This window comes from Phacochoerus africanus, chromosome 8 (assembly GCF_016906955.1).
Source record: "Phacochoerus africanus isolate WHEZ1 chromosome 8, ROS_Pafr_v1, whole genome shotgun sequence".
NCBI lineage: Eukaryota > Metazoa > Chordata > Mammalia > Artiodactyla > Suidae > Phacochoerus > Phacochoerus africanus.
Window position 1 is genome coordinate 102,822,542 of NC_062551.1, and position 11,891 is coordinate 102,834,432.

The following is an 11,891-nucleotide window of genomic DNA, read 5'->3' on the forward strand; positions in this document are numbered from 1 at the left end:
ACAGACTGGCTTGTCCACAGTTCTTCAAAGAGCTGGTGACACCCCCCCCCCAACTTGCACCCCACCCTACCCCCAACTTCCTGCTATTGGGGTGCTGTATTCCTACTCATTTTTAAGAAGTGCCTCCCTCAACAAAATACTCTGATTACAGAAATTTTTAAAGAAAATACTTTATTATGTCATGAAAAAAAATGCATCAATCAACTAGATTCATACTTGTTTGAAAAAAATTGGAAATTTATTAATTAGACAGTATGTGGGCATCCTGTTCCACGTGGGAATGAGAAGATGCTATAGGTTCTCTAATTATTGCACAGTCTGGAAAAAACACCAACAAAAAAAGGGGAGGGGAAGGGGAAAAAAAAAAATCACATGATCTTGGGAACCATCTCACATTATGAATAATCTACCAAGAAACATTTTAAAAAAGAAAACCCTTTGTTTCTACAGTAGCTTTGAGTTTATAGTTCTTGGAATGACTGGATTCCATTGAAGACATCTCAGTAACAGGAAGCTTCACTTTAGCAACCCATGTGCAAATATTAATAAAAAAATATAAAATAATGCAATCTATCTCTTGCCATCACCCCGGCAATCATAACCTTTTTGAGGTTTTGCTTGAAAAAGGGGTTAAGCCGTCAGTTTTGCCTGAAGCTCCATCTCTGCAGCCCGTTTGAGTGCAACATCTACCAGAAGCTGAAATCCACTAAAATCTTGGTTGAGGTCCGGTGGAGTAGGGGGGGGAGTGTTGAAGAGACCACTCTGTGTATTTGCACTCGGTCCAGATTTACATGTGTCCTCTGGGTACATGAGGGAGGTGTCTGTAAAGCTGCTGGTTGCTATCTGCTGTATATCTGTGTTCTGTCCCACACCAACTGGCTGGCAGAGAGAGAAAGGCACATCTTTCAATGCAGTCACAGTGGTATGACAGATCACTGACGGACGAGCCAAAACTGATCCTGGGGAGGATGGCTTAGGAGACAGTGGCCTCCCAAGGGCTGGGTTGGGTCCAGCTGTGCAGGAATGAAATGGGCTCTCCTCTAAAGCCGGCATGAAGTTTTTGATGCCCATTGCCGACTCTACAGACCCGGCTTCAGAAATCTTGGCCCCACGTCGGGAAATTGTGAACTGATTTGGATCTTTGCCATCCTTTCTCAGCATGTCCGGGAGGAGCCTGCGTCGGGCATTGATGAACCAGTTACAGACCTGAAATCAGACAGGGATGTTTTAAGTGTCCGCAAACACTCCTGAGAAGCTTCCTGGGGATGCCTGACTGCACCCTCTCTTTGCAGTAAAGGAGGCATGGAAGGCCTATCAGAACCTACAAAGTTATTTCAAGGTATTCGAGTCCAGCCAGGTAAACAGAGCTTCTTCCTGTCATAAACCTCCTACCGCCTCTGATACAAACACCCTGTTTGGTGTCTCATCATCCTTCAACTTTTTCAGGAGGAAGAAAAAAAGGTACACATTCTCCAATGTCTGAAAGTGATTTCAGAGAGGGAAGTTTACCTTCTAACTCTCCCCATCTTAACCTACTATCCACTGCCCCAGCATTTAAGTTAATCAACTACAGGAAATGCTTTCCTGTATGAAAAGAGCCACTCCTCCCAGTTACTGATTTTTCCCAGTTCAAATGACTATGTCAACAGACAGAACATGAATTACCTCACTGAAGCCTGTCCTTGTTTAAATAGCAAACCAGTTTCCTGGGCAATAGAGTAAGAGTTAACCTCCTTTTTATGTCTGCTGCATAAAGGAAGGCTCTTTTAGATGTTAAAGGAAATGCTATTTGACAGATAACTGTCAATGTTTCTGTTTCTCTACATAGCCAGTTATTAGCTGTTAGCACTATAAAGTTCCCAAGGAAGATATCCCTAGTCCCTTTTTTGGAGGGGGAAGGTGCTTAATGACTTGCAATACTGGAATGCTACAAGACGATTTGGGGAAAAAAGCCCCCTTCCCCCCATCCAGGGCACACAGCTCATGTTCCTTGTCCTCACCTGTAGTGTAGAGAGGTGTGTCTGCTGGGACAGTAATGCTTTTTCTTGCTCCGAGGGGTAGGCATTGTATCGGTGTTCATACAGCCAATCGCGGAGGATCTGAACGGATTCCTTGGGCAGGTTGCCCCTTCGCCTTCTCTTGCCTGAACTGCCGGCAGACGAGGAGAGGTCCAGGGGGCTGTCCATGCTGTCATCATCCTCTGTCTCACTGCCAGACACGGCAACAACACCTAGGAGAGGACAAAGGCCAGCCGTCAACTGCTTTTATCAGCAGAGCACCTACCTCAAAAGTCATCTCTTTTGACCACTCCGTACAAACCGTGTTTTCTCAACTCCTGAGAGCCAAGCAAAAGACCGGTGTTTTCTGAACTAAAACACCAGGGCTCATGTGAAATCACAAGAGTAATTCAACTAGCAGCAGGTTCTAGATTCCCAACCGCTGCAGATACCCTCGGGTGCCCGCTTTCCTACAGGATTCAGTGTCTCACATTCCTTTTGAATGATGCTCAGGAAAGTCTAATCCAGCAGGTGAGACAAAGCTGCACCAGAAGCGATCAGCTTGCCACATGCGAAACAGGAAAGGTGCGACAGCAGACGGGATGTGTCTTAGACAACCTTCTCGGTGAGGTCACTGCTAACTATGAAAAAACAATCCTACCAGTATCCTAGTGCACATTTTAAATGCTGTTCTTCCTCCTTCTTCTATGGAAAGTTTTGAAATAAAAGTGAAGGTCTGTACATTTTTCCCACTGATAAAAAGGAGGAGAAATTACACTTAACCCAGGTAATATTCTAAAGATAAAAGTTGGCCAAAACTTCTGCCAGTTCCTTTTCTTTTCTTTTTCATTGCTACCTCCATATAGTCAAAACTAGACACCTACTTTTAATGGACAGTACTAGTCACTTTTTACTAAATGTGAACAACCACACACATTGTCAGTTTCATCACACAAAAATATTTTTCTACAACTAGTACCTTCAGTAAAGTCAAAAGATGCCTAATACTGAATACATTTTTAAATTTCCCAAAATTACCACTACCAGTTTAATCTGAACCTGGAATACTACATATCAATAAGCAGAATTCAGCCTTAAATTATTACATGACAAAGAAAACTGAATATGCAACCCCCAGAGGAAACTCTCCTTTGTTTGTAAGTACTTTAATCCTATCAGAAATTTTAAAAATTCACAAGCAATAGAGAATATTTAAATCACACGTCGACTGGGTTCCACAAAAATTCAGATTTGGTCCTTTTTAGACATTTAAACATAATTTTGAAACTAATGCTATTAACTCTTCCCTCCTTTCAAAATTACAATAGGCTACTCATTTTTGAGGGCAACGCAGAATTTTTAAGATATAATGAATTACAAACCAGAGCATGTTTGAAAATATCAGTATTTCTATACAAAGGAAATTATTTAAAGTGGCAGGAAATTTAAAGGTCGGCATTCTTTGTTGATAGAACCTCAAGTGGTTCACCTTGATAGGAAATAAAAACAGAATATTCCTCATCGTGATAAACCATCTGATGTATTTTTAAAGAATTTTTCTGAAAACCCATCCTTCGAAAGTTTTTTAACACAATGAAACTCAAAAAGCTACTCCTTCAAAGATTTGCTGATGAAACAGCTCGCGGGTTAATTGATTCTAACTCTACTTAGTGACACATTTTCCATTTTGGACTGCAGGGGGCAGAAGGTGTTTGGAGGGAGTGTCCCCAGAAAAGGCAGAACCTTCCAAGGACGAAGTAAAAGCAAGTTCTAACAAAAGAGTAGGATGATCTTGCAAATTCACTTTTGCTCAAGGCATAATTAACAAACAGCCATCAATAAAAGGCCCAGGAATCCTAAGTTTTAACTGCTGCCCCATATTTGTTGTTCCTCTACCCAGAAGCTTTCATTAAACTGCTTAAAACAAAAAAAAGTTTCAGAAAAGGAGGCACATTTAAAACTGAAAGTGCTTTCACTGTTAAAAAAAAAAAAAAAAAAGATACTTTTAAAACCTGTACTGAAATGTGGGTGAAAAGCTATGAATTAAAAAAAAAAACTTAAGAAATTATAAATGTTCCTGTTGTACATTTGCTCTGAAGAAATCTTAACTTTAGAAAAAAATGTGTCAAGTAATTGAATAACTAAGGCAAATTTGAATAAAGCAATTTGTTTAAACTCTTCAAAACATTTGAAAAGCCAGACATGCTTCAAGTTCCTTTTTGAATCTAGAAAAAGTGTGAAAATGTACTCATTGAACAGTGATTTTCCAACTGTAAATTGATAAAATCGAATAGTTTAAAACAAACAAAAAAACCCCCTAAAATCCTGTCCTTTTCTGCTTAGTTTGACAAGAAGTCTGACCTTTCAAAATAGGTAAGTGACACAAAAGAAGGTTTCTGTTAAGCAACACCAAGCTGCAGTTCGACTTTACTCGGTTTTCAGTTCATTTAAATCAATGAGTGCCAGGCCCCTGGACCTCTTAACAAACACTGCCAAAATGTGCACAAAAGCTGAAGTAACAGGAAGTTGAGACTTCAGTTGCTTGGCTGCACCAGCTGATATTTCCCTACAGCAAACCACGTTTGCTGCTGTCAGGACTGTTTTCATTAAAACTCTCCCTCGGGACTGTGGCTCAACTTGGAAAAACAAAAAGACTTTTCCACGTTACTCATTTCCTATTGTAACAGAGCTTTTGAACACTTTCCCGGTTACGACTTGTTTCCAAATGTCTTGCTCTGCTCATACTTTAAAAAATGTGGTGTGGGAGGGGGGCGTGCAGGGATCACAAGCCTGTTTTACTTCATCCACGTACAAGGACAAGTTGTTTGGAAAGCCACAAGATGGCCTATGGATCCCAGTGCCCTAAAAAGCCATCTTTGGGGGGGGGGGTCTAAATAGGAACAGGGGGAGGGGCAGAGCCTCGGGGGAGGGCCAGAGAGAGTCGTTGTTAAATTGGACTAAACAAAAAAAATCTGGACAAGGCTAGAAAAGGACCTAGGAATAAGAATAACCGTAGGTAACGCTTAAGTGTAGAGTTAGGGGAAAAGCAAACCTAAGAAGTTTCCTGATCAGAAAGAACATCTCAGGAGAAGCGCCAGGAACCGTGCTCAACACCCCAGGCACTGAATCTAAGGAGTGCCGAGCTGAACCCGGAATTTAGCAATTCCAAAGCAAGAATTTTCCACACAGTCAGAAACCGGGAGGAAAGAGATTAGGGGATTTTCCTCAACGCATCTTCCGCTCGTCTGCAAGTCCTATGGGGAAATATCTTTGGCATCCTCGGTCTCTTAAGACGAGACACTATTATCACAAACCAGTCTCACCAAACCCCCGGCTCCGCGATTGCGTTTTAAGTGCTTTTGTTTTCGACAAAACTTGAAAAGACTTTCACAGACTTTTACAAAATTGACAAGACAATGGTCCAACCAGACGAGCCAGGAGGCCCAGATCTCTTCCGGAGCCCTAGCGGAGGCCACTCGGCTCAGGACCCCCAGGTGCCTGGAGGCCGGGATGGGGCGGGGCGGGGGCCCGCCGGGCCGCGGGGAGGGAGGAGCCCGGCCCGGCCGGCCCCGGAGCTTTTGTTCCGCCAACTCCTCGGCCCCCGCTGAAATTGCCCCGCGACTGCACGCGTTCGCGCTACCCCAGGCCTCCAAGTTTCAGATTACAAGAAACTAGAATCTCAACCTCCAGAGGGGCCTGCCCACCCGCAGAGGACTTGCCAGGAAAACCTAAAAAGGGAAAGAAACCCGGGCAACCTCAGCAGTCTCAGCTCCCCCGCACCGGCTCTGAACCAGTCGCAAAGTTTCCCCTCCAACACGTCACCTTTCATTGTTTCCATGAGTCCGCGCGCAGTAGCAGGACCTCGCGCCCCGGGGCAGCGCGCCCTGAACATTCCCCAGGGGCCCCGGGTTCCCGCCACATCCCTCTGCTGGGGGGAGAGCGCCAGAGGAGGCACGGGGGGCGGGAGGAGGGCAAGGGGCCACGGGGAGGGTACCCGAGAGCCTTGGGGGTGGTCGGGAGGGATAACTATTGCCTCCCCCGCCGGAGCCCAAACAATGAGGGAGCCCGCCCCGGCGCAAGCCCAGCTCTGGCCTCGGATCACAGGAGGCGCTGGTCATAAACAAGCCTTCAACTTATCCCGTCAGTTCCGCCACGAGGGAGGGAATGCCTTCCAGTGACGATCTGGACCTGTCAGTCCTCCACGAGTTGCCAGGGCCTCCAGAGGCCACCGGGGCGCTCCCCGCGCGCGTTTTCTCACCGAGCTCAGTTAAACGTCCAAACCCGCGCTCGCTCTCACGGTCCCCAGGGAGGGAACGTAAGGAGTTAGTTCCACTACAACTCCCCAATGCCCCGGGGTGGACCTTTCGTTCCACTCTCTCCCGGGAAGCAGGAGGTGGGGAGTTGGGCGCGTTACAAAATCACTAGCCCAGAATCAAATTAACAGAAATTCAAGGTGAAAGCGTGGCCGTAGGAACCCTCTAGGGTTCGACGCTGCCCCACTAACATGAGTGTTTCCATTGTATTCGCGGGACGAGTCTGTAAGAATGTTCAGCTAGAAAAACTCCAGCCGCTGCTGGGCATGCGCAGTAGCGCCACCCCACCCCGCCCGCGCTGGCTTCCCCGAGCGATTAACTTCTGTTTTGAACCACTCGACATAAATCACAACAGAAAAGCCAACTCCAGCCCACGGCGGAAGGTTTGGGGGAACCTCCCAGTCAGGGACTCAAAAGTTAACTTCAAAAGGGAGTTAACATTCTTTGACCTTTCGTGGTGGTGGGTTCCCTCCCCCCCTTTTTTTCCTGTGTATTTTGTTTTTAAATCAGACTGACGGCAACTTTTAGTTGTAAGGCTGCCAGAGCGCTCGGTGGAAACAATGACAGGCTCACTCTTTGCATGTCACACTTGGACTCATTCTGACTGCACGCTGCTTGCCCTCAGTCCTAACTCTTCCTCTTGCCCCAAATTCAACGTGGGAAAACTTTTAAGAGTCTGGGAATCCTGAAAGGTCTAGTTTTCCAAAGGTACCGACACCTCGGAGCGATCTTGGGTCCAGAGTTGCATTCCTCCGATTGTGAAAACGCCCCATCCCTGGAGTAGAGCGGGCCCGGCCGGGAGTGAGTGGGGCCCAGGAGCCCAACTTTCAAACAAAGGCGCCTCGGCTCCAACGTCCGGACCACCCCGGGTCCTGTCCGGGAAAAGCCGGGCGGAGGTGCCCCCGACCCGAACCCCACTCCCCTGCCCGCGAGAAGGAGCGAAAAGCCACGCGGCGGTTCTGCGGAGTGTGGGGTATCGGCGGAGACAATGAAACTTGGAGGAGCACAAACAAGGCGGTGCGCGTGTTTTTTGACAACGTGCCAGCAGCGTGGAGAGGCCCGTCTCCCCACAACAGCCCCTCGTGTTGTGTCTAGAAGGAAAGGAGCAACTGCCATTTCAGACGCAGCCTCAACAAAGACGACGGTCGCCGCTGAGGCCGGCGAGCCACTGGGGCGGAAAAGTCCACCAAGTCACTATCGCCCCAAGCCCAGGGCCGCCCCGCGAGCACGTTTCCCCGGGACCCGCGCCCGCAGCCCGTGGAGCCTCACCTTTCTTGCTTTTCATTCTGGAGCTCCCCTTCCAGCGCGAGGCAGCGCTGGGGTCTCGAGGGGCCAGGAGCGGGGGTGGAGGGGCCAAGCGATTGTCCTCCTTCCTGGCCGACTCTCCCGTAACTTGTAGGACGCGCTCCAGCCGTTATTGCTAAACAAGGCGCTCCGATCTCAGGCGCCCGCTCCTTGGGTGGAATTCAAGTGACACTTGGGCTTCCTCCGGCCGGGATCTTCTGGCAGCAGGCCGGGGTCTCTCCCTCGCCCAACTCGCTCCCCTCCCCACTCCGCTCCTTTGTTCCCCGCTCCTGCTCGGCGCACCTCAGCGCTGTCAGAGTGAGCGGGGCGAGGAGGGAAGGTACAGGAGGTCCTGCCTCCGCCCCCAGCCGCCCGCCCCGTCCCCCGCCCGCCCTGCCGCTCCTCCGCCCCTCCCCCGCACCTTCCAGCCGGAGAGGACGGCACCGAGCGCCGCCGCAGCCGCGCCGCCTCACTCCGCGCCCCCAGGCCGCTGTCACTTGTCCCTCGTGGGGGTGGCGGAGCCCAGAAACGTGATCTGGTCTCCCTGCTGCGCGCACGCCGCCTGCCCCGGCAGCGGCGGCGACACCAGCCGAGCACCGCGAGTTACTCCTGTGGGCCTTTCTTCCCGGGGCTGGGGAGGGTGCGTTTGGTTTGGTTTGGTTTGGTTACGAAATTGCAACAGATGGGAAAAAGGCCGTCCCCTCCTTCCCCTCCTCCACCCCGGGGAAGAAAAGGCTCCTTTCGTTTTTGACAGCTGCCTCAACTCCACGGTCCCAGCTCTAGCCGCAGGAGAAGACAGCGGCTGCTGATTCAAGGGGCGGAGCTCCGTAGGAAAAGTATTCGGGACAAGAACCAACTTCTTCCAGAATGCGCGGCTGCCATTGACACGCGGGCGCGGCGCGGCGCACCCTTCTCCTCCCGGGGCTCTTCCTCCAACTGCTACGGGGGAGGGGGGGGGCGAAGGGAGAGGATGAGACAGACACCCCAGGCTAAAGTCTGTTCCTCCCGGCTAAAGCTGCGAGTTCCGGACTGGATTGTAAGGCAGTTTCGAAATCTAACACGTTGCGGACAGACACTTGTCATGCTCACATGCTCTTTAAAAGTCTCTGCCTGGGGACGGCCCGGACGCTCCGCCTGCCCGGCTGAGACTCGGCCGGACACTCCGGGCCCAGGCAGCTGCCGCCTCTATGTGAAGGGGGCTACCACACCCTGGGCTGCTCATCTGTTTCGGTAAAGAGTCTACTTTTTATGACTTAAATCCTGCTGGGCCCTCACCCCCCCCCCATTTCAAACAGAAACTAACCATTAAGTAAACATGTGTTCCCGTTGGCTTATTTTGGTTGAGAGTCGAGAGAACTCCAACAAGAGTTCCTAGATGAAATAACCCTTTAAAAAGACCGGATGCTGTCTGGACGATTTCAAGAAACGCAAGCCCCCTCCCCTCCCTCTGAGTGCAGTTTTCGCGAGTGTCTGTGCCGTTGTTTTGAAGTAAATGAACTGTCACATGCCACACTAAGACCTTCCCCATCACTTAAAAACAACAACAAAAAAACCCAAACATAAATAAACCTAGTAAGACGTCAGCGCCCGAGCCTGTCTCCAGTTTCTGCTCTGTGCTGTTTTTGTTTTGTAACCTCGATGGAGAACCCAGCAGCAGCTCGGTGGAAATAAGGTTCAGCCCAAGGAGGAATGAAGCAGCCAAACGATGACTAACTAAACTTTGGAGCCTCTGTTTTAGGATTACACTGAAAATTAGAGCCAGTCACCCACCCACGCACCCTCCCCAAAAAAGACACCCCCGACCGGAGAGTGAATTAAGGCCAGAGTTTACAAAGCCTGGGTGGTTTTTCCAATTACAGGACTTAAAATGAATAAACAAGGAAAAAAGTCACTCTTAAGAAGGCAGCAACCTTACAGTTTTGTTTTTTGTTTTTTTCCTGTGGTATGCCGACTGCTCGGCACCTAAGAGAACACATCTAAAATGGCAAAAGGAGAAACAAGGTCCTGGGGGAAACCACCAGCCCGGAGGCTCCCCTGCAACTTGCTGGAGCGCAGTTCCTTCCCGGCCTGGCTAGAGATGAATCAGTCGCTGCGCCGGAGCGCAAGACAGATGTAGGGCGGGAGGGGGCCGCCCGTTAGCGGGCCGCTAGCTTCTCGCATTTGAAGGGTTGGCTGTGGCCGGGATTGGTGGCTCACGTCCGCTGGGGACGGGAGAAGGGGGAGGAGGGATGAAGGAGGAGGAGCCCGGGAGGCCGACGCTGCGACTCAGCGGTCTGAGTGGCAGGAGCCCCGTCTGGAGCCCGGGCGGTTACTGGGGAGACGCTTTTGTTTGCTAACTTCGAAAGCCGCTCGGGCTGCCTGGGCCGCTTTCGAAGCCACTCAACAAAACACGCCTTCGGGTCGGCTTCATCCAACCCCCGGTCGCTTTCCCCCGCTCGAGACAAACTCGTTTCCTTCTTCCGCGTGGTTCTCCGACGCCGCGCGGTGGCTCTCATTATGTACACAAAGGTATCTTTCCCTTCGTCTACGTGAACCTTGGCGAATGACTGCAAGTCTCAGGCAACCGGGATGGAAATCTAGGGTTGAAGTGAGTTTACAGCTAGAAAACAAACTTTACAGCGGTAGGGGGAGGGGGGCAGAGAATAAAAAGCCTCTTCCAAATGGCGAGGAGGAAAAAAGTGGAACTTTCATCTCTTGCTGGAGGTCTGGTTGGACCCGGGCAATGCTAATTCTTTGCTCGAGCCAATCTTAGAAGCAGTCATTTTAGCAGGCGAGGTGCTCCAGAGAGGTATCGTTCTGCGTGATGCCCCCCCCCCCCCCGTCGATGTCCCCTCCTGCACCCCCAAGGCCCGTTCCAAACTTGTTTGAAGCTTTGGATTGTTGTTGCAGAAACTCAGAAGAAAGTGCCTGCACTCTGGCAAGGAAGACAACCCAGAAGAGTGGGCTTGGAAAACCAGCAATTGCTTAGGATATTTTTGTTTTATTTGCTTTTCTCAAGGTGGAGAAACAAGTTTCAGCTCTGGCTTTTCTGAGTCCCTGAATGTCCCGGGCAGGGCCTCTCTGTATAACTGATCCAATGACTTTTAAGATTCTTTCCAGTGCTAAATACATATACATGTGTGTATATATTCATAGTTACTGCAGATTATTTGCTGAGTGCATGTGAATGTTAATTGTAAAGTTGCACAAATGAAGAGTGAGATTATGCTTGGTGCTTGAGAAGGCCACCGATAACCGTTTCGCACCACTATTTTTTTCCATCTAGGCACACAGGGTTCCTTTCAGTGTCTTATCTTCTTGAGCTGCCTCAAGGCTAAGAAAAGACAGAGCTGTGTAAATTACTTTTCAAAGCTGCAAATCCTTCAAAGGTAAAAACTCAGAAACTTGGAAAGGCAAATAAGCCAGAAAAGGGTATCGATGAGTGCAGTTATTATTTTGACAGTGGGGCCATCCCAGTGATGGGCAAATGTGTTTATTTCATTGGTCATGACCATTGATAAGCGTGATTCAGACCTGCACCATCTTAGGTGGAGGAATGTTGACTCACAGTCATCAGATCCCTTTTCCTTCTCTGGGGACTGTGAAATAGGTGGACTGCCAGGCTCCAGACCCTGCACAAGGCTTCTGTAACTGTCTCTTCACATCTCAGGGCAGGGGTTATTTGGCTGCTTGAAGAGAAGTTGGCCATTGTCTTTTCAAGGGCCTGGGTCTGGGCTCCAACCTTCTTGTGATTTTTATTAAGCTCATCAGGAGGGCTCTTCTGCCCTTAGTCACAGGAATAATGTAACCTGCACTACTGCTTTTGTTTGTAATCACCTTTCTCTGGGCCTCCATTTCCCCTCCTGGCCCTGATTTCCCTCTGTAGCATAAGGCCTCAATTTTCTTTACTTCGAGGGGATTTGAACTCAGGAAGACAAAGCAAAAAGGTAATTGGCGAGCACAGCCTTTAACCTCTTCATTCTCAACATCATGTATCTATTGTGCTTTACAGTTTATAAAACACTTAATTTAAATGACTTCATTTAATAAACTAGTAAGGAAAGCTACTCTTTTTTCTTTTCCTAAAGTCAAGATAACACATCCAAGTATAACAACGCGGAGTTCCCTTCGTGGCTCAGTGGTTAACAAACCCAACTAGGAACCACGAGGTTGCAGGTTCTATCCCTGGCCTCGCTCAGTGGGTTAAGGATCTGGCGTTGCTGTGAGCTGTGGTGTGGTGTACGCTGCAGATGTGGCTCAGATCCCGAGTTGCCGTGGCCGTGGTATAGGCCAGGAGCTGTAGCTCTGATTCGACCCT

At 49.2% G+C, this 11,891-nt stretch overlaps 1 protein-coding gene across 2 annotated transcripts; it reads right to left on the reverse strand.

Moving 5' to 3' along the window:
* Positions 1–213: 213 nt before the first annotated feature.
* TGIF1 (TGFB induced factor homeobox 1) lies at positions 214–8,146 on the reverse strand. Of its 2 annotated transcripts, XM_047793793.1 has the most exons (4): positions 8,016–8,146; positions 7,580–7,764; positions 2,001–2,230; positions 214–1,206 (listed from the first exon to the last, which is right to left on the reverse strand). In XM_047793793.1, exons 2-4 carry the CDS (start codon positions 7,593–7,595, stop codon positions 631–633), a joined length of 822 nt encoding a protein of 273 aa, XP_047649749.1. In that variant the 5' UTR covers positions 7,596–7,764; positions 8,016–8,146; the 3' UTR covers positions 214–630. The 2 variants fall into 2 exon arrangements, with proteins under 2 accessions (XP_047649749.1, XP_047649750.1); XM_047793794.1 differs by lacking the exons at positions 7,580–7,764; positions 8,016–8,146 and adding an exon at positions 6,256–6,556.
* Positions 8,147–11,891: the final 3,745 nt, after the last annotated feature.